The sequence below is a fragment of the Lemur catta genome, chromosome X, assembly GCF_020740605.2.
Source record: "Lemur catta isolate mLemCat1 chromosome X, mLemCat1.pri, whole genome shotgun sequence".
NCBI classification, from domain to species: domain Eukaryota; kingdom Metazoa; phylum Chordata; class Mammalia; order Primates; family Lemuridae; genus Lemur; species Lemur catta.
The window spans coordinates 55,839,799-55,863,218 of NC_059155.1; the positions used below are offsets into that span (position 1 = coordinate 55,839,799).

At 48.5% G+C, this 23,420-nt stretch overlaps 1 protein-coding gene across 2 annotated transcripts; it reads right to left on the reverse strand.

Moving 5' to 3' along the window:
- Positions 1 to 517: 517 nt before the first annotated feature.
- GPR173 (G protein-coupled receptor 173) lies at positions 518 to 22,878 on the reverse strand. Of its 2 annotated transcripts, none has more exons than XM_045537652.1 (4): positions 22,790 to 22,878; positions 22,217 to 22,351; positions 1,211 to 2,438; positions 518 to 562 (listed from the first exon to the last, which is right to left on the reverse strand). In XM_045537652.1, exon 3 carries the CDS (start codon positions 2,339 to 2,341, stop codon positions 1,220 to 1,222), a length of 1,122 nt encoding a protein of 373 aa, XP_045393608.1. In that variant the 5' UTR covers positions 2,342 to 2,438; positions 22,217 to 22,351; positions 22,790 to 22,878; the 3' UTR covers positions 518 to 562; positions 1,211 to 1,219. The 2 variants fall into 2 exon arrangements, 1 of the variants encoding a protein (XP_045393608.1); XR_006731582.1 differs by lacking the exons at positions 518 to 562; positions 1,211 to 2,438 and adding exons at positions 21,150 to 21,353; positions 21,516 to 21,601.
- Between the last annotated feature and the right edge of the window lie 542 nt (positions 22,879 to 23,420).

The window sequence follows — 23,420 nt, forward strand, 5'->3', positions numbered from 1 at the left end:
AGAAGGCGGAGGGCTACCAAGGAGGGGCTTGAGGCCCCTGAGGCCTGAGGGGGGACAAAAAGAGGTTGGATAGGAATGGACTTGAGACCACAGTACCTTGGAGTTTGTACCACTATCAGTTACCAAGGCCCAAAAAGAATTTTCATCTTCTGAAGAGTAGTGTGGACCCAGGAGGAAATGTCGGGTTGATTTCAGCTCTGACTCGAGGCTCTGTGGTCCAGCCACTCTGGGGAGTTTGACGGCCCCACTACACTTCCTTGGGGGGCTGCTCCTGCCTGTATGGCACCCACGTCAGCCCTAGCAGGACTGAAATGGATTTCTATCCTCAGGAAGAAGAGTTGGGGGCCAAGGATCCAGAAGGCAGCATGAGAGAATGAGGCCAAGCTCAGGTCTCTTCAACTTGAGGAGTTCAGCTCACATCCTGCTTTTCACCTAGCTTGGGCCCACTCTGGGGGCCCATCTCCCTTCCCTCTCGGCTTCTCCAACAGATGCACAAGAACCACTCGGGAGGTGTGGACACGGTGGGGAAGGAGAGGAGACTGGGCTTGGGACCAGGGTTGGCCTAAAACAACATTGCACACAACATAGCAAGTAAACATCCCTGCTCCCTGGGGACCCAGTACCCACTTTGGTCCCTCTTGTCAGCAGCCTTGGATCAATTTCTCCCTAAACATCCAGGCCTTGCTAAGGGACTTGGAAGAGGAGGGTTCCTGGGAGCAGAGTGGGCAATAAGAGCTCTGGAAGTCTATTTTACAGGACAAATTTCCCCCTTCTGGACAATGTCAGAAGGAGAGACATTAAAGCAAGAAAGCCTGCCTCCTCAGCTGTTAGTAGAAAAACCTGCATTCCCAGTTTTGTTTTCTTTTTCTGAATTGTCACTTCTGAGAGAGAGAAAGAAAGAGAGAGAGAGAGAGAGAGAGAGAGAGAGAGAGAGAGAGAGAGAGAGAGAGAGAAAGAGAGAGAATATGAGATTGTAGAAGTGGAGAAGGAGGCGGCGGAGACAGGCCCCACAAAACTAAAAACGCCTCTTTCCCAGTCCCCTGCCCAGTCCCCCACCCTGGGGAGGTGTTGGCCAAGGTGCCTAGATTACAGGTGGTTCAAGGGGCTGGGGCTGGAGCTCAGAAAGGAAGGCTCCTATATGGGGCCCCACCCCTCCCTTGCTGTCGGCCCATCATGGTAGCCTTGACTTTCTCCCTGCCTGTCTGCCTACCAGCCTGTTTCACATGACACAGTAGGGTTCTCTGGGAGCCGGGGCACCTCCTGTGCCCCAGCATGGGGCATGAGTCCTCAGGCACTTCTTGAGGTCCTTGTTGAGCAGGAAGCAGACGATCGGGTTGACAGCAGCCTGGGCGAAGCTCATCCAAACAGCAGTGGCCAAGTAGCGGTGGGGCACAGCACAGGCTTTCACAAATACTCGCCAGTAGCAGGCCACAATGTAGGGTGACCAGAGGAGCAGGAAGAGCAGTGTGATCGCGTAGAACATGCGGCCCAGCTGCTTTTCACCCTTGACCTCGTCCATGCCCAGCAGCCGCCGGCTGGCTGCATGCCCATTCTGCCGGATACCCAGCAGGGTTGGTGGCATGGGCCCACGGCCAAAGCCGGCGATCCAGTTGGCAGCAGCCTGGCCGGTAGCCCCAGGACCATGGAATGTCCAGTTCTGGCTGATGGCTGGTACCATCTGCACTGGCTTCATCTTGCGGTGACGATACTCGAAGAGGAGCAGCTTGCCATAGACAGCATGTGTGGCTGCCATGAGCACAGCCAACATGAGCATGAAGCCCAGTGTGTCATTGGCCTTGAAGTAGCGATGCTCAAAGATGCACTGGTCCTCCTCCCGGATAAACTTGTAGGTACCCACATCGAAGACAGGTGGGAAGGCCATGGCCACAGACAAGGTCCAGGCCATGCAGATGACAGCTGCGCATGTCCAGAGGGTCATGCGCTTGGCGTAGAAGCGGTGGTGGGCGATGGCCATGTAGCGGGTGACGCTGATGCAGAACAGCATGAAGGCCGCATGGAAGCAAAAGAGCACGGCCATGAAGGCCACAATCTTGCAGCTGAGTGCACTGAAGGTCCATGAGGAGCCGTGACGCACAGAAGCCAGCACAAAAGGGAAGCAGACGGCAGAGCGTATGCCATCAGCCAGGCACAAGTCCAGCAGAAAGTAGTAAGGAGCCTTGTGCAGGGCACGCTCCTTGAGCACCAGCAGGGACAAGATGGCGTTGCCCGCCAGGCTTACGCACATAATCAGTCCCAATAGCACCAGCTTCACATAAGCCGATGCTGACGGTGGGGACAGTGCGCCGCTCACCTCCTCGGGCTCTCCGGTGGTGTTGGCCATACTGAGGGGCAGGGGCTACTGGCCACCCTATGGGGTCAGCCAGTCCGGTACTCGATGGGCCCTGGGGGGCTCCATCAGTCGTCCTGCTGTGCTGCACCTGCAAATGGGGACAATGGGGGAGACACAGACACAGAGAGACAGAGAGATGAGGGCAGGAGAGAGACAGAGAGAAAAACACACACAGACACACAGAGACAGAGTGGGAGAGAGAGAGAGAACAAAGAGACAGAAAAATGGCAACAAGGATATAAATGGGTAGAAATTGACACAGAAATGGAGGGGATGAGAAAGAGTGAGGAGAGAGAGAGAAGAGAGAGACAGAGACCGACAGGAGAGAGACAGTGAGAAACAGAGAGGAAAGGTGAGGAAGAAACAGAAAGGGCAGGGTTAGTGTGTCTACGAGCCCTCCACACTTACTCCCCAGCTGGTGTCAGGCCCTGTCCCTGGACCACTGATGTGCCTACCCCTCCTTGCTGGGTGAGGACGCTTCAGCTCTCTGGATGTCCTTGGTTACCTGCTTCTTCCATTGGTGGGTCTGTGGGGAAGGGATGTTGCTGCAGCTCTTCTCCCCCTTTGCAAAGCCCTAAGGTTGTGTTCAGACTTTTTTGACCATAGGAAAAAGTACATTTTACATCACAACCCAGTACACATACACGCACATGCACACACAGCTCAGCCGAAAGTATCACAAAACAGTAGATCCTATGTGTAATGTGCTCCATTCATTTCTATTCTTTTGTGTTTCCTTAAAATGCTGGTAGCCCCTCAATAAATAGATTCATTTATTCATGATCAGCAGTGTGCTTAGCATGCTCGAGGAACATCAGGAAGACCAGTGTGGCCAGAACTGCGAGCGAGGGAGACAGTGGTAGGAGAAGAGGTTGCAGAAGTGTCCGGGGCTGTGGGCCAGCATGAGGCTTTTGGTTTTCATTTTAGGTGAGGTGGGGAGTATGTCTGACTACAAAGATGTAGGTATGCTTGTGCATATTCAGTCATGCACTGAAATAATATTTACTGAGCATTTACTGTGCACCAGGCACTGTTCAAGAACTGGAAATACAGCTGTGAACCAGACAGATAAAGATCCTGGCCTTTGTGGAGCTGACATTCTAGATAATAAAGAAGAGACACAGGGGAAGTATAGTCCATCAGAGGATGACAAGTTCCTAAGAGTAAACATCAAGGAGGGAAGGGGATAGGAAGCACTAGGGGTGGGGAAGGTGTTGCAGTTTTAGATGAGGTGGACACAGAAAGCTTCAGGGAGGAGGTGTCATCTGAGCAAAGACGTGAAGGAGGTGAAAGAGTGAGTCATGTGGATATCTAGCGGAGGAGAAGTCCAGGCAGGGGAAAAGACAGAGCCAAGGCTTTGAGGTGGACCTACACACTGCGGTCCCCAACCCCCGGGGCCATGGCCTGGTACCAGTTAGTGGTCTCTAAGGAAGTGGGCCCCCCATCGCCACCTGTGCTCCACACCATGCCCCACCCCACGACACCCCAGCCCCCACCCCCAGTCAGTGAAAAAATTGTCTTCCATGAAACTGGTCCCTGGTGCCAAAAGGGTTGGGGACTGCTGCACATGGCACATTTGAGGAAGAGCAAGGAGGGTGGGTGGAACAGAGTGAGCGAGGGGAAAGTGGTAGGAGTGAGGTCAGAAAGGTGGTGAGGCCAGATCATGGAGGCCATGGTGAGGACTTGGACTTTTCTTTGGAGTGAGATGGGAATCACGGGAGGGTTTTGAGCAGAGGGCAGAAGTGATATGATTTAGGATTGAACAGGACTTCACTTGCTGCTGTGCAGAGAACGTATCACATGGGTCACAGGTAGAAGTGGGGTGAGTACCCGGGAGGCTCCTGCAGCAATCCAGGTGAAAGGCAATGGCACCCCTATGCCCCTTTCCCTCTTTTATTTTTCTTCCTAAACCTTCTCTTTTCTAACGCACAACATAATTTACTTTTAAAATCTGGTTTATTGCCTGCCTCATCCTAATAGAACAAAAGCTCCACGGGGGCAGGGATTATAGACTCACGCTTCTCTAGAAGAGCACCGCATAGCACATGCACAGTAGCTCTCAGTGATAATATGTTGAATTAACTGAGGGACAAAATGGGCTGGGGGTCAGAGAGGGCTCCTCGGAGACACTCAGGCAGGATTTGCTGAAAGAGGGGCCTGAGGGGTGCATCTGGCCGTGAGAGAAGCACGGCAAAGCTTGGTGGGGGAACAGGAGAGCTTGGGAGTGCGGGGTTGTGACAAGGTAACAGGGCAGGTCCCAGAGGGAAGGCAGTGCCGCAACTGGAGCAGAAGCTGGAGACTCAGGATCACTGTTGGGGCTGCGGCCAGGGCTCGGCTGGGGCCCGGGTAGGTGGGATTTGAGCCGATGTCTTCCTACTCCCTCCCTCCCAGGAACAGTCTCCCCTCTGCACTGTTTCCCAGCTCAATCCAACCTGGCCTGCCACCGCCACCTGGGGCCAGGCTTTTTTGATGGCACCCTGAAGTCCCCGAGCCTGTGCCGTAGTCCACGAGAGGGTGCTAGGGCAGGGGCCCGGGAGAAGTGGGGATGGTGGGCCCTCCTTCAGCCCCTTAAGGCCTGCCAGCGCCCTCAGAACTGCGGACCGGCCCATGCCGTGCACGCGCGCGCGCACCCCGCCCCCACTCCTTTGCCTGGAGGGGAGGTGGGGGGAGGGAGGGACAGAGACAGAGACTGAATTTAAGAGAGAGAGACAGACAGAGACAGGAAAGATGTGTGTGCGAGAGACAGATGGAGACAAAGGAGGGAGAGAGACAGAGAGAGAAACAGGGAAAGTGGAGAGAGCTTTACATACAGAGAGGAAGAGAGAGAAATAGAGACAGAAAGGGGAAAAGAGAGAAAATGAGAGTGAGAAAAAACAGCCACACACCGAGAAACAGCACAACACAGAGAGAAGGGACAGAAATAGGCAGAGATAGAGAGAAAGAGAGAGAAAAAAGAGAGGGGCGGGGGAGAGGGATAATGCCAGGGAAGGAAGAGAGAAAGGAAAAGAGAGAGAGATGGGGTGGGGGTGGGGCATGCAGGACAAGGGAGCTGGAGGGAGACAGAGACAGAGACGGAAATAAAGATGGAGATAGAGAGGGAGACACAGAGAGACACACTAAGATCGAGAAGGTGGATAACGTGTAGCCCAGAGTCTCAGTGAAAACAAAAGCTAAAACTAAAACAAAACAAAACAAAACACCTCCCCCCAAAAAACCAATAGCAGCAAACAAACAAAACCCTGGTGTGGCTGGGAAAGCTGGAGAGACTCTCTAAGCAAAGCAGGCGAGGGCCCTCCCCATCAGCCCGGCGGCCGCAGCCAGGGCCCAGCTGCGGGGGAGGCTGTGTGCGCAGGAACACGACACACGACACACGACACACGACACACGCACAGCTGCTCGTGCCTAGACACCTGCAGGCCCCTGGCGCCCACGCACACACAGCCCACTGCCATGGAGACCCAAGGCCAGCAGCCAGCTCGCACGTGGGGGGCACACACGCGCACACGCACGGAGGCGGAGGGACATCTTGTACTCTGTCGTGTTCACGCAGGTACACGGTGTACCCTGCCTAAGCACCAGCGCTTCGTCCTGAACAAAGGCGTTACTGCCCCCTAGGGGACATTTTGGAAATCTGCAGGAGCATTTTTGGTTGCTGCGCGGAGGGCTGTAGGGTGTCCCTCTGACATTTACAAGTCCAGGGCGAGGATGCTGGCCATCCAGCGATAGGCGGGGCAGTCCCACACAGCCCACGTAGGACCCGCATCACCTAGGATTTGGACTTGTAACTAACTGAACCTAGAATCTAACTCTATTACACAGATAAACACCTTTTTTTTTGAGACAAAGTTTCTCTTTGTTGCCTAGGCTGGAGTGCAGTGGCGCGATAATAGCTCAGTGCAGCCTCGAACTTCTGGACTCAAGTGTTCCTCCTGCCTCAGCCTCCTGAGTAGATGGGACTACAGGCACGCGCCACCACGCCTGGCTAATTTTTTTTTTTTTTTTTTAGGGACGGGGTCTCGCTATGTTGCCCAGGCTAATCTTGAACTACTGGCCTCCAGCGATCCTCCCACCTCGGCCTCCCAGAGTGCTAGGATTACAGGTGTGAGCCACCGCGCCTGCCTTAAACATCATTTTTTCCCTCTTCGTTTTAACATACCCTGAATTATCCAGGAATGTGACTGTCATGTAAGTCAAGAGGAGACTGCACTTGCAGTGCACCTCCTTGGAGTTGTTCACTATTTCAGAAAATCTCACCCAGAGGTCTCTGTCTGTCATTTTCCTGCACTTTCTGCCTCTGATGTTTCCCTTCTCCTAAATCCATATTTGCTCATTATAAACCGTCGGGAGCCTCTAATTACCTCCTTGAATCTCCTGGGGAGTGTCATACCCAAGCATTTACATATTGAAATACAAATTATTTTCTTATAAATCACTTTCCTTTTATTTATTTGTATAATAGTTGATACAATATGGAGATTGTATAAAATACTCTATGGATTTTCTTTTGAAATTACATGTGCAGAGATTATCTAAGAACTTCATTTCCAGATAGTAAAGGAGTGTTACAAAATATCTGTTACATAAAAGAGGGCGTTGGGTATGAGAGGGCTGAGAATTGCTCATATACACAGACACCCTCAGACACACACTCACACACATACTCAATGGCCCACAAAACCATATTTATAAACTCCCCTAACACACACACACACAAACTCATACACACACAAATGAAGTCTCAAACACTAACAAGTATACACAGGCAAACCTACTCAAATGCACTTTTCACTCAAACACAGACACATATATACCCATTGACCTGATATATCTGATTATTCAAATGCCCTCACATATTCAAACTTTCACAACATAGATATATACAAAGTGGCATATTGGTATCATCACATATACAAACACTGTTAAACAAACACATAAGTGACTCAGATTCAAAGTCACTTATGTATATGCCAGCATGCTCGAGTGCACTTGAACCCTGCCACATGTACATACACACAGAGAAGTATGTATACATAGACGGAATACCCCCTCAGATACCTACAGATATATTTGCAGAGAAAAAAATCGGTGAGTAAAAAACTGCTCACATACCCATAAACAATCTAACACAAGGAGACCCATTCAAATCCTCTCACGTAGATTAGGTGCACTCACCAACACAAATATGTACATCCTGCACATGTACACACACCCATTCACATACACACTCACCCATGAACAGATGTATAACAGCTCCAACACACACACATGTAAACAGAGGTATACTCACACACACACAACTTTAACAATACGCAAGTACAGCCAAACACAAAGATAAAAATTGCCTACATATACAGACACTCTCACACACAGAGACACATGCATATGGGCAAATGTATGTACACATACAAACTTGCTTACACACAAAGAAATACTGACATACACAACCTGCAGCAGGTATATGCCCAGAACTATTAATATTAATAAACCCACTCACGTACACAGACCAGCTAACTTCTGCACTATAGGTGGAAATATGAGCAGAGCTACCCAGTTGGTGGGCTCCCACCACAGCAGGGACTAGAGCAAGACCGGCTCCAGGGGGCCCTGTGCAAAGGGAGGTTGTAAATGTTTTTGTTGCTTCCCGTTGAAATGTCCCTGATAGTCTGATTATTACTTTGCCACTTGTCTATCATTAGTGAGGTTTTTGGTTTGGCCTATACCTACCTGTACAATGTTTGCTTTTTAAAAAATTTGATCTTGTTCTTATTTTTCCACAGCTTTTCTTTCTACAAAAATAGGAGTTATATGATCCTTGCTATTGTGGACCATTACATAGTATTAGGTGTTCCTAAAGAGAATAGAATTATTTTCTTTTCCTTGATTGTTGCTTCTTTATTAAAAAAAAACCTTTTTATTATAGAGCATTTCAAATAAAAAAGTAGAAGGTATACTATAATGAACCTTGGTGGACCCATCACCCTGATTTGCCAATGATCAATTCAGCTGGTCTCGTTTTGCCTATAACCCTGCCCACTTCCTTCACTTCCCGGTATTCTGAAGCATATCTCTTATACCATTGCAACCTTAAGTATTTCAGTACCTATTTCTATAAGGTAAGGACTCTTGAAAAGCATTAAAACAATATCATTTTTATTATTTCTTGGTTTATTTATCAATTTACTTGTTGTTGGCATTTGATACTAAAAATTAGCCAAATCTAGTTCTTGGTGGGATTTCATAATTAATCTTTTTTTTTTTTTGAGACAGAGTCTCACTCTGTTGCCCAGGCTAGAGTGCCATGGTGTCAAGCTCACAGCAACCTCAAACTCCTGGGCTTAAGCAATCCTCTTGCCTCAGCCTCCCGAGTAGCTGGGACTACAGGCATGCGCCACCATGCCCGGCTAATTTTTCTATATATATTTTTAGCTGTCCATATAATTTCTTTCTATTTTTAGTAGAGACGGGGTCTTGCTCTTGCTCAGGCTGTCTCGAACTCCTGAGTTCAAACAATCCACCCGCCTCGGCCTCCCAGAGTGCTAGGATTATAGGCATGAGCCACCGCGCCTGGCCCATAATTAATTATTATCTTTTGTTTTTAGGCAAAAATATTTGTCAGTAAATGAGTGAAGCCTGAGCTGGCTTGTGCCTATAATCCCAGCTACTTGGGAAGCTGAGATGGGAGGATCATTTGAGCCCAGGAATTCCAGATCAGCCTGGGTGACATAGCGAGATACCATTTAAAAAAAAATGAATGAAATATGACAATAGTAGGCCGGGCGCAGTGGCTCACGCCTGTAATCCCAGTACTCTGGGAGGCCAAGGCAGGAGGATCGTTTGAGCTCAGGAGTTTGAGACTAGCCTGAGCAAGAGCGAGACTCCCGTCTCTACTAAACATGGAAAGAAATTATATGGATAGATAAAAATATATATAGAAAAAAAATAGCCGGGCATGGTGGCACATGCCTGTCTGTAGTCCCAGCTACTCGGGAGGCTGAGGCCAGAGGATCGCTTGAGCCCAGGAGTTTGAGGTTGCTGTGAGCTAGGTGACGCCATGGCACTCTAGCCCGGGGAACAGAGTGACTCTGTCTCAAAAAAAAAAAAAAAGAGGGAATGCAAACTAGTGCAACCCCTATGGAAAGCAATATGGAGATACCTTAAACAGATTCAAGTAGACCTACCATTTGATCCAGCAATCCCATTATTGGGCATATACCCAGAAGAACAAAAGTCATTCTTTAACAAAGACACCTGTACCCGAATGTTTATAGCAGCACAATTCACAATCGCAAAGATGTGGAAACAACCCAAGTGCCCATCAATCCACAAATGGATTAGTAAACTGTGGTATATGTATACCATGGAGTACTACTCAGCTATAAGAAATAACGATGATACGACATCTCTTTGGTTCTCCTGGAGAGAGCTGGAACCCATTATACTAAGTGAAGTATCCAAAGAATGGAAAAACAAGCATCACATGTACTCACCAGAAAACTGGTTTCCCTGATCATCACCTAAATGTACATCGGGGAAGGATACCAATTGGATATCAGACTGAGATGGGGGGTGGGGGGAGGGGATGGGTGTATGCCTACATGACGAGTGTGTTGCGCACCCTCTGGGGAATGGTCATGCTTGAAGGTGCAGACTCAGGGAGGTGGGGGGGGGGAGGGGATGGAGGTATGACTACATGATGAGTGCCAGGCGCACTGTCTGGAGAATGAGAACGGACGCGCTTGGGACTCTGACTCGGGGGGATGGATGGGACATGGACAATGTATATGACCTAAACTTATGTACCCCCATGATGAGCTGAAATAAATAAAAAAAAAAGAAAGAAAGGAAGAAAGAAATACGACAATAGTTTAATTGAATTGATTCATTAAAGGGAAGTCTAGGCCTTTATGGCTTTGTTTCAGAGTGTTGCTTTCTTAAAAATGCAGAGAAAAATCAGTTTTCAGAAGCCACAAAGGACTGCTGACCCCTTTAATAGGAAGATTTGGACTTTTTAAGACATCTGGAAGTGCAAATTGAGAAACTGGGATCTTTTATGAGATAGGTTAGAACATTCTTAGATGAAGCTCAACAAACTAGAGACAGGGTTGCACGATTAACAGGTAAAGCTAAGATGCCTCCCCGCAATAGAATCTCACAGATTAGCAGTCTGCAGAGAAATTGTTCACAATTTCCAGTGACGTAAAGGGAATAGGAAAGGGGCCATTTTCAATTATTGCTATTAGGAAACACACTGATGACAGGTCAAAGGACATCGAGATGACACTAACCTACAAGATTGTTGAATTGGAAGGGTTTTCATTTTATATCCACGCATCTATGGATGTTGACTAATTGTGCTTAGTTTATAGTACTTATTAGAAACCCTGAAGAGAAATGCAAGAAGCACCAAAATAAACTAAGGTGGAAATATTCAAAGTAATATGTGAGTATTTTGAAATGCTGTGGAAACTATGCATAAGTCTGCAGACTGATGCCTGATGCAAGTTTGTTCTGAAAATGCCAAGATTCATCTACCAAGAAGTCCTCACCTGTAAAAGTTTGCCTGTAGGTCTAATTTCCACAGTAAATGATGCTAGATGAATTTAATCAAATCTAAGACACTCCTCACATGCCTGTTAGCTTTCTGTGCAGAAATGGGATCAGCACACCCTTCTCTGCTGTTTGAAACCTAAGTGCGTAGAGATTTTGTTAAAAATTTATGCACTAAAAGAAACATTTCAGCATTTCTTTGTGAATGACTCTCACTTTGCAGATTTGATGCTTACTGGCTTCAACAAATGGCTTTTTGAGCACATAAATAAAATTACATCAAAAATTTTAATGACACTCAAAAATATATTGGAGTGTACTGATAAGGTTTATGGATTTGAAGCAAAACTTTAACTTAGGAGAAGGGAGGTCAAGTATGGTTCCCTGGGTGACCTTTACTTGGTGCTACAATTCGTATACCAAAGAAGATTTAGTAGGATGAGTAGAGCAATGTCTATGTCTAATTAGGGGGAAAGCTTCATTATTTTGAGAAACTCAAAATGAAAATTTTCTGTTGCATTCAAAATTCATGAGCATTTGTTACAAGAAATTTCAACATCACATTTGATTGAAAGAAGAGAAAGAGGTGTTAGATTTAAAGAAGAATCCTGTTTTTGAGGCACAAAATTTGAATACTATGAATTATCCAAATTCTGATTATTGGTGAGAAAGGGGTTTTAGTCAGTAAAAAAAAATATACTCTTTGACCATTTGCTGCCACCTACTTATGCAAGCAGTTTCCTATTGATGGTGACTACTAAGAGACAGAAGAGATCATGTGGCTATTTCAAGCAAAAAACCTGAGTCTCTGCCTGGCCATGGCAAGAACTAGTGAGTTCTAAAAGGCAGGTGGAAAAGGGAGGCACAAAGAAGCAGTTGTTCTATTTCTTAAGAAAAGTTGGTATTGTGTGAAAGCACCAGCCACATTCAACACTAGAAACTATAACTGCTGCTTCAGAAAAACCAAAGCTGGTGACCCCAAAGCTGGTGTTTTTGAGGTGAGCTTTGCTGACCTGCAGAACCATGCAGCTACATTCCATACATTCAAGCTAATTACTGGGGACATTAGGGAAAACATCAGATTGTGCCTGAACAACCTCCATGGAATGGGTCTTACCTTCAACAACATGCCTTCCAAGATCTAGAAGTGGCAGGCCACAATGGAAGTTTAGATTCATGTCAAAAGTGCAAATTATTATTTGCTTCATTTGTTTTATTTGGGTTTTCACCAAAAAACACAATAACTTGATGTAGAAGATCTATGCTTAGCACCAGTGAATTTACCAAATCAAGGTTCAAATGCCCATAAATGAATCAAATGATCAGAAAATAAATCAAGGCAGTCATGACCAAAGGCTCAGAAGTAGGCATGAATGTTTATCATTGCAAATTCACATCAGTGAATAAAAAAGTTATGTTCTGCTATGGTTTGAATGTGTCCCCCAAAGTTTATGTGTTGGTAACTTAATCCTCAATGCAGCAGTGTTGAGAGGTGGGACATTCATGAAGTGCCCTCATGAATGGATTAATGCTGTTATCACAGGAGTGGGTGAGTTACCTTGGGAGTGGGTTCGTGATAAAAGGATGAGTTCAGCCCCCTTCCCTTCTCTCTCTCTCTCTCTCTCTCTCTCTCTCTCTCTCTCTCTCTCTCTCCCCTTCCACCATGGGATGACACAACCAGAAGGCCCTTGTCCTCAGCCTTGGACTTCTCAGACTCCAGAACTGTGAAGAAATAAATCTCTGTTCTTTATAGATTACCCAGTCTCAGGCATTCTGTTACAGCAACACAAAACAGACTAAGACATATTCCTAGAAGTGTGCTCAAGTCTCAAGTGTGTCAGGAAAATATTCTGAAAAGATTTCATTTGCAAGCTCTATACAAATTCAATATTTAATAACTCCCCTAAAACTCTGCATTTTTGTTTTGCTTCCCACAATCGTATAATATGAGGAAAATGTAAGAGATTTGCTTTCATTAAACCCCAGTACCCCTAAATCCTCTTCAGTTTACTCCAGTGTGCCCTACAAAGATTTCACTTTCTCTGTGTGCCACGTTGTGAATGCCCCAACACACTCACATCAGTCACACTGCACAGAAACACTAGCACACTCGGGTAGATAGGGGCACATGGGAACATGCGTACATGGAGATTCAAATTTGCACTCACATCCAGACTTAAACCAACTGACAAGCACAATCAGGTGCTCATACACACACACACACACACACACACGCACACACACACACATGTCCTTCCTCATCTACACAGAAACAGATAGACGTGTGTAGGTACCCATGCACCAGCAAATCCTCAAAGATACACACACACACACACACACACACACACACACACACACACACACAGATAACTGCCTTTCTATAGAAGTACAGGCTTAGGCAGAGACACATTCACCATTCACATGGGCACTTGCAGACATACATACGTACATACATACGTACAAACCAAATTTCATGAAACTACACACTTACAGACACAGGCTTATATGCACTGACATAAGAATTGACATTCACTGGGAGGCCGAGGCGGGTGGATCGCTCGAGGTCAGGAGTTCGAGACCAGCCTGAGCGAGACCCCGTCTCTACTAAAAAATAGAAATAAATTATCTGGACAACTAAAAGTATATATATAGAAAAAAACTAGCCGGGCATGGTGGCTCATGCTTGTAGTCCCAGCTACTCGGGAGGCTGAGGCAGGAGGATCGCTTGAGCCCAGGAGTTCGAGGTTGCTGTGAGCTAGGCTGATGCCACGACACTCACTCTAGCCCGGGCAACAGAGCGAGACTCTGTCTCAAAAAAAAAAAAAAAAAAAAGAATCGACATTCAGACACAGGTCAAGTCCTCCTCGCATCCTACAGATCCAGGCCCTCCCATGCCCCACCCCACTGGCTCTTACACTAAGATATTAAAACCCACTATCTTATACAAAGCCCTGGCACATGTACATGTACACACAGTACAGACATGTGCAGCCACATGCAGGCTCACTGCTACACACACAGAGGCAAGCAGGCATGTAGAGCAACACAGGCTCACGCACACACACCCACATAGCCACCGAGGCTTATAAATACAGAGACACTAACCCTCAGCTGCACACACCCATTTACACCTCCACATACACCCATACAACACACACACACACACCCTGACACACGGCCATATGGACACAAGCCCTTTGCACACACACATATACACCTGCATCATCACATATAAACCTGGATACCAAGCTTCTGACATTTACAAACACTCACAACAGAGATTCACACATGCACATTTGCATACTGACCCCTACAAACCTGTTTACACGGTCAGATAAAAACCCGCTGTCATGCACACACACATATACAGACAGAGAGAAGCATGCTCATATACGCAGACATACCAGCAACGCAGGTAACACCCCCACTCAGTCACTACACTACCACAGATACAGATGTGGCGCTCACACACACAGGTGTGTGCACCAGGAAATGTACACACAGGACCAAGCCCCTCCACCCACTTCCTTTCTCACATGCGCATGGCTTTATGTGCACACTTGGACTCGCAGAAGTACCAACCCACTTTCGTGCACAATCACACACTCACCTACACACAGCATCTGCTCTCATACATGCACGCAGACACGGACAATGGGGCAAATACACACATGGAAACCCCCTTCACACTTGCAGGTGGACACATCATTTTACAGACACACTGGCACAGCTAACAACTATAACAGGTAACACCTTATATGGCACAGAGGACTTGTTACGTGCCAGGCATGGTTCTAAGCACTTTCATATATTAACTCACCCAGTCCTCACCCTGTGAGATGGGCAATATTATTATTTCCACTTTACAGATAAGACACAGGGGCTTTGTTGAGGTTAGGTGACTTGCCCAAAGGCACATAGCTAATAAATGGCAGAACTAGGATTCCAACCCAAAGGCTGCCTCCTTGCAGATCCAATTCGCATGTAGAAATAAATACACAAGCACGTGCACAGACAAGCCAGCTCCCATTTACTGACATGCTCAGGTGCAAATGGCCATGCACACCTACTCACATACATAGACAAACATGGACATGTTCACATTTAAAGACATTCCAGCAGAGACACATGAGCCCTAGGAAATACATACACATTCATACACATGCCCACAGTCACACACACCCTGCCCAGACATACCCACACTATTGAACACACAAAACATCCAGATACACCAACTACTCAATCACATACAGATACACCCACATTCTCAGATACATTCCCCAACCAAATACATCCAAACACTCACACACACTATCCAGATATACCCACATGCACACCCCCCAGATCCACTCACTCACAGCCCCCACAGATTCACCTACACACACACACTCTCTCTCTCACACCACCCAGATACACTCTCTCACTCACACCATCCAGAGACAACACATCCTACCTAGATACACACATCCTGATACACGGCTAAGTAGACATTCACAGGCCAAGCCCTGCTCACATCCTACAGATCTTAGATAGCAGTCTTAGCGGGTCTGAGATACACCCACACTCTCACACACTCCAACCTGGATATACTACATTCTCCTTCCACACACCAGTCAGATATACCCACTTTCACACGTGTACCCAACACCAAGACACCCATATGCTCTCACACAAATCCCATCTAAATCCACCCATCTTTATATACACACACCTCAATACACTTACACTCACGGGCACTTTACCTAGACACAGCCAAGCTTACACAGACTCTCAACTCAGTACGCCCACACTGTCACATACAACCATTCGGGCACACTCAAACTTACACCCCGCCCCGACTCAGAGCCCTCATACCGACCCAGGCGTACCTACAGTCTCTCTTCCACACACACCGTATCAAGACACACCCATAATGACACACACCTTCCAAAGGCACTATAGCCCACCCAGATGCTCACACTTACAAATTCCTAACCCAAATACATCCACACACAGAGACACATTCATCGTTCACATAGCCACCTACACATAATCCAGAGAACCCACGCTCACATGCAAATCCTATCCGGATATACACCTACACCTTCTCATGTTCTGTCTGTCTGTCTCTCAGATGTATGTGCATGTGCACATGCACACATGCACGCACACACGCCTCACACAGCCCCACTCACATACATCCACCCTCTCATACATACATCACCGCCCAGATTCACCCGAGGCTGTGTACAGACCATTGAGATCCACTCAAAGCCACACACACAGTCTAGGTCCATCTACATCCACACGTGCAGCCCACCCGGACATATCCAACTCTCACACATGGTATCCAGGTGCGCCTCTCCACACGCACCACTCCCCAGATACACCCGTGTTCTCATCCCCTCCACACCACCCAGACATACCCACACTCCATACACACACTTCCCACTCGTATGTGTCCCCAAACTCTCTTTCATACACCCATCCAGTTATACACACACACACCCCCAAGTACATATACACCCACACTGTCCACCCAGATACACGACCAAAGGTCTCACTACAGATCATCCCCAGATATACCTTACTACACATTCTGTCACCCAAGTACACCTGTGCTCTCACCTGCCCTCCACGGAGATAAACCCACCGCAAATACACACACGCTGTCTCACACATAGCCCAAATGTACCTACACACCATCTGGATACACCCACACCTCACGCACACCTATTATCCTGAGACACATGCACCCCCGACCCAGTTAAACCCAAACTCTTACACCCCATCCACATCCACACCCCTCCCACTGGAGACATCCCTGCTCACACCCCTACCACACTCAGAAACACCCCCACTCTCTTGCACACACCTGCACTACCACAGATACAGGTGTGTATGTTCATAATCACTATCAGTGATCCAGACCCCTTCTCTCTTAATCACTGTCATTCAATCTGCCCACAGTCCACACGTGCAATGCAGATACACCCATACTCTCACACACACCACCCACACACAGCTCACCCAGATATATCCCCACACACTATCCATAGACACCCCCCATTACATACACACTCGTATACACACTCACTGTCACCCAGATGTGCACAAATTCTCTCTCTTACACACACTGTCACAACACACTCTGTCCCATATTTCCAATTGCCTAGATACACTTGTGCTCTCACCCACTTACACGCCATCCAGATATATCCATACTTGACTCCCCCCACCCAATACACCCATACACCCTCATATATATACCCTACCCACAAAAAACACCCACACTGTCTTACACACACACGACACCGATACAGTCACACTATCAAACACATATACCATCCAGATAACCCCTCACTCTCTCTTGCCATCCAGATATACCCATGCTCACACACCCCTCAAATATACACATTCTCACAGATATTCCCACCCCAACTCTCACTCATACCATCCTCCATCCAAACAGGCCACTTTACATACACCCATATTCACCCCTCCACTCCCAAATACACCCAAATGTCTCACATACACACCCTATCCAGAAACACTCGTGCTCCTTTTACCTATAATCCACATCCTTTCTCTCTCTCACACCAGATATACCACACCTTTCTCCCTCTCTCTTTTTCTCTGTCTCCCCCCACCTAAGATATACTTTCACTTATATATACACATTCACATTTAGATTTCTGCCTGGATGGCATGATTTGGGTGCTTTCAGTGAAAACCATTTACCAATCTTAGATACCATACAATGCCATTCTGCCCTGCACCTTTAATGGTGGGGAGATGAGAAGGGAGGTCTTTGTGTTTCAAGGAATCTTTCTCTAAAAAGCTCACAGGTCCCTTTCCCACAGTAGGACATCAGCCATGATTGGTTCCTGCTTCTTGGATGTGAATGATGACAGGAATTATCCTGAGACCCCCACAAAAGCCCAGCACATGGTCAAGGCCAGAGGGGCCTCAGAAGGAAAGTCATGGACTGCTAAGGTGTCATAGCTTGTTGCCAATCTGTAGGATGTTTACACAGTTATAGACAGACATGGTCCAGCAGGGCACAACTGACTCTCAGACAGGTACATAAGTACATGCTGAGGGACACTTAGAGTCACACAGACTCATAAGTACCCTCTCTCTTATCACCTCTTCAGTGATAATTCCCATCTGCACAAGCCCAAGGCCAAGTATCTCTTTCTCCCACACCCATCATCAGGCAGGCACGTGCACAAATACTTACACTCATCCCTACACACGGGCACACTTACAGCAATGCACATTTGCCCTGTACATGGTCACACATGTGTACATCCATTTACTCTTAAACACAGGCATGCATACCTGATACACATTCACACGAAATAATGCCCATGGGTGACATACAACCACTCACAAACACAGGGGTACACACAGGCACACTTTCACATGTCCACAGACAGGCAGACTCTGTATCACACCAAGAGAGACAACGAACAAATAGGGACACAGAAAGGCAAGCTCCCAAATGTGTACACATACACACCCAGACATGACCAAATAAGTATATTTACACACAATCATACGTCTGTGCAGGCATACTCACATACATCAACACCCAGATGTGCACATGCTTATAAATGAGATAATGTATAGATACGCAGACATTCTAACATGCAGACTTGTATGCACAACCGGCATGTACACCTAGGAGCATATTCACATGCACATAGACCTGTCCATTGATCCATCTCCATATGCACACAATCAGACACGGAAACAGAAATGTACTCACAAAACACACTCAACACTATCACAGCCAGGTATTTACACCACATACATTTCCACACATTCCCACACCCACATGAGAAGCCATGCAAACAAAAGAGGAATCATTTACACCTACATTCCCACAGATGGACTCAGACACAAAGGTATATTCACACACATGCACATATGGAAGTATACTCACATACTCATACACACACCTGCACATCTGCACAGGAACTGATCCACACTCATCACAGACACACACACGTAAAGACATCCTCATATACACACACACACTCAAACACACTTCTAGGCTGAGAGTGGCATGCATGTACATTTACTTACATTGTTCTACAACATGTGCTCCAGAACAAAGATATATAAACACAAACACACATATGCCAATAATTAAAACTGTACCAATTGGTACATTCACATACCTGTACATTCAAACAGGCATAAACACAGGCATCTTCACACACACAATTAGATATGCATGAACACACAGGCATATATATATAAGACATGGTCCAGGAAACATACACAGTCTCATGTGCACACATACTAGCATACACACCCACATATACACTCACCGTCACTCACGGGTGTATTCGAACACATTTGCACTCACACTCACACTCAGAAAGTCAAACAAAACCCATAATGAGGCATGTGTACACAAGTATTATGAAATGTAGTTACTCATGCATGCCACAATCAGACATGCACTCACGAACATAATTAGACATATATACAAATGCATCCCTTCACCTATGCACACAGCCATGTGTGTGCACACAAGCATACATCCCCCACAGCCATACTCATATACAAAATCAAATGTGCACCCATGAGCACACCCACAAAATAGATCTTCATTCATATGCTCACCCCTACTCACACAATTAGTTCTCCTTATACTAGTGTGCCCACCCACACTAATATTTCCCTAATTGGATGTGGACATATAGGTTTGTTTATAGATGATACACACTCAAACATGCACACACAGACATATATATACAATTCAAAAATGCTGGAGAGTCCACATAGACATTCACACAAATTCACAGGCCTACTCACTCACACAGATACAGGACAGACACACCCACACAGAAGCATGTTCACACACACACACCCTCCCGTACATGCATGGACATGCACATGTATATGTCCTTACACTCACAAACACACCATTTAGAAGCACCTACACTCACATACACATGTGGGCATATACCAATATACACAATCAGATACAACTAGGTATTCACCTAATTGGATGTGCACACCCAGGAATTCTGAAACCCACACACTCATATACATACAACCAGGCAGGTTCACTCAAAGACAAATTGATAACACACACATATACAACCAGACATTCAACAGGCCTATTGGCTCAGAGAAACACACCCACACTCAGGCTTAGAATCAAATGTGCCCATTTGCTTACCCAGACAGACATGCAAAGTCATACCCACCTCCTTGTACACACACAAGCCTACCCAAATACCCACAAACTCACACACACGCCATCACACAGCCTGTTCACACACACAGACTCATACATATCCACAGTGTCCACGAACAGACACACACACACTGCACACTCGGCCACACATTTTCAGTAGCACATATACACCCACGCTCGGGCCCAGATGCCTGTGGACCACAGGCTGGGTCCTCTTCCTTCCACACCAAATGCTTCTTCAGAAAAGTCTACTCTATGCCTCAAAGCCCCACCCCTCCCTGCCCCCACACAGAGGGTCTTCTGGGCCTCAGCCTTTCCCCTCCTCCCCTCTTCCCCTGGCCACCAACCCCACCACATCACACCCAGAAACCAACCAGCAGACCCCATTCTTCCTCCACCCCAGGGTCTAGGTGAGCAACTCCCTGGGACCTGTGCCCCACAGGTCTGGCTGCTGCATGGGCCACGCCCCAGCTCTACCCGAAGCTCTGTGATCTCAGGAGCTTCAGCCTTGTCTCCAGGCCCTGCCAACCACTGACCACAGGCCAAACTCTTGCCAAGTCTCCCCTCCACCGGGAGACGCATACATCACCAGGGCCAGGAATGCTGGAGGCTGCAAGCCAGGCCTCTGCTGGCTCATGGGGGCTCAAGCCTGTGTGCATGTGCATGTGTGTGAGTGTGTGTGTGTGCACAAACAGGGCAATGTGCAGGGAGAGAAGCCTGGAGTGGGGTGGGGATGGGTGACTCTGCCCATAGCCACCACTTCTCATTCCCTACAAATGGGAAGTAACAACATAGAGCTGCTCCTGCCTCCCCTCCACTCCCCGCCCACCTCCCTGCCATTTGCCCACCTGCTGCCCTCCCCACATCTCTGCCGAGACCCTGGAGAAGAGGGACCAGTCCCTCCCCCAAATAATCAATAACAATATTAATCATGAGTAATCAACAACAATATTGACCATGAGCTTTGCTGACTGCTTTAGTGCCACCTTGACGCACATCCTTTATTTACACACACCAACTCATTTAGTCCCTACACACACCCATGAAGGAAGGGTTACCAGTCTCTTTCCCAGATGGGAAAACTGAGGTTCCATAAGTGGCATGCTTCCACTGAAGTTGCAGAGCTAGTAGTTGGGAGAAGTGTCCCTGGGAGAATCCATGTTCTCCATGTGTCAGGTTTTCCTGCCCCTCCAGATATAAGGACCTCTGGCCATTGTGCACAAGGCCATGAGATCTGGGAGTCCCAGACATGGGCATCTGAAACAGAGATACACAGCCCTGTGGTGGGGGCTGGGGCCCATAACATGGGGATAAGCATGTTGTACCTGGCCCCTGCAGGTTGTCAAGTGGCTTGGTCTTTGCCCCTGCAGAGCCATCAGGCAGCCCAGGGCCTGGAAGTGTGCCCCACCCCCACCTCACCTTCCTTTAGCCCTACAGTGGCTTCTGCCCCTAGCTGGGAAGCACAGCAGTATCTTCAGTGGTGAGTGAGCAAAAGTCTGTGCTACCTGTGGGGAGAGACAGAGGGTGGAAGGAAGGAAGGAAGGATGGAAAGGAGGAAAGGAGTGGGGGGTGGTCTGGGGTGGGAGCAGGTTCTCTGTCATGTCTACCCACTTGCTTGCTGCCCAGGTGCACACACACACACACACACACACACACACACACACACGCCCTGCAAGCAGGCCAAGGATCCTGGAGGAGAGTGGAGGAGGCAAAGGGAGAGGAGGCAGCCGCAAGAGGCTGAGCCTGCCCAGAGTGCATGGCTGGCTCCCAGGCATCCCTTCCACAACTAGCACACGAGGAAATATTAACACAGCCTCTTGCCCAAACACGACCATAATGACAAAAGCAGACCCTGTGCGGGGAAACAGGTGGTGGTTCCCTTTCTCATGGGACATTTGGGATTGGAGAAGACAGGGAAAGATGAGGAGTTTCCAGGCTTGGGTGCCCAAGTAGCCCCTGTGATGGAGCAGAGAGAGAGAGAGATAGACAGAGACAGAGAAAGAGAGACTAACAGAGTCAGAGAGAGACAGCATGGCAGTGATGGAGACTGAAATATGTGTGGGGAGACAGAAGAGAAGTCCCAGCCCCCCATCCTTGGTGGAGGGATGCTGACTGCTTACCTGGGGTCTCTCAGCAGGGATGTCTTGGAATCCAGGTTGGGGACTCAAGCTGTCTCACCCAGGATAAATCACAGCCCAGACCACATTGTGGGACCCTCAGTGATCTGGCGGCCAGTGACACTCCTGCTTCTGTTGCTGTGGATACAGCCGGGCTGGTCTAAATCTCAGGCATCAGGGAAAGCAGGCACCAGAGGGGTGCACTGGGCAGGGTTGGGGGTGCTGGGGAACACCAGGTGGGCAGCACACAGCCTTGGGGTGCCCAGCTAGCTGGCAGGTGGGGGTCCCGGCAGGTGCTTCCCCCACTGCACACTCCCACCCCCATCTTCATGCCACCGCCAAGGTGGGAGGGGGCCAGCACTGGACCCTGCTACCCGTCTGCCCGCCTAGCTGCCGGTCCCCCCTCCCCCCCCTCCCTGCCTGCTGGCCGCCGCCTTTTGTCCTCAGAAGACACGGTCCCCGCGGGGCCTCTGCCAAGCCTCTAGCAGATGCTCAGGGTCCGGGGCTCCTCCCTGGGAGCACACGGGCCATGGCCTGGGAGAGCCCCAGGTTGAGGGGGCTCTCATCCAGGCTCACCCTGCTTCCCGGGCCTGCCGGGGATGGGGAAGAGGTGCAGGTCCACAGCCAGAGGCAGCAGCAGAGGTGGTGTTGGGGAGGGGATGGACGCCAGAAAGAGGGGGTGGGGTGGAGAGAGAGGCTGGCCTGATAGCTGTGTCCCGGGTTTTAGATCCGGGTTGAGGAGGGTGGCTCAGAGCATCCGAGGGGGGTCCTGATGCAAAACCAGGGCACCACGGGCCTGCCGGAGGGACCTTCCTGGCCGGGGAACCACCCCGGCACCCACAAATCCAGGTCCCAAGATGCTGGGGACACCCAGCCTGGATAGGGCCTCAGTGGGGAGTCCAGAGCCCTAAGTTGGACCCCATCCGGCCTGTCTGTCCCCCCTCTCCTCGATTTGCACAGTCCCTGCCTCAGGGGCGGGCGGGGGAGGGAGGGAGGCAGGGAGGGAGAGGGAGGGAAGGAGGGAGGCTGAGCAGGCAGGGAGACTCCCAGCCGCCAGTCTGGTCCTCCCTGGGGCGGGGCGGGGAAGGGGGGCCGGCGAGGCCAGGGAGCAGCCGGCTGGCTGGCTGACTGGGTGGGGATGCTGGCGTGGTGGCTGTGCTGCCAGGACAATAGCTGGCTGGGGAAGTCAGGCTCCAGCCTTTCTGAG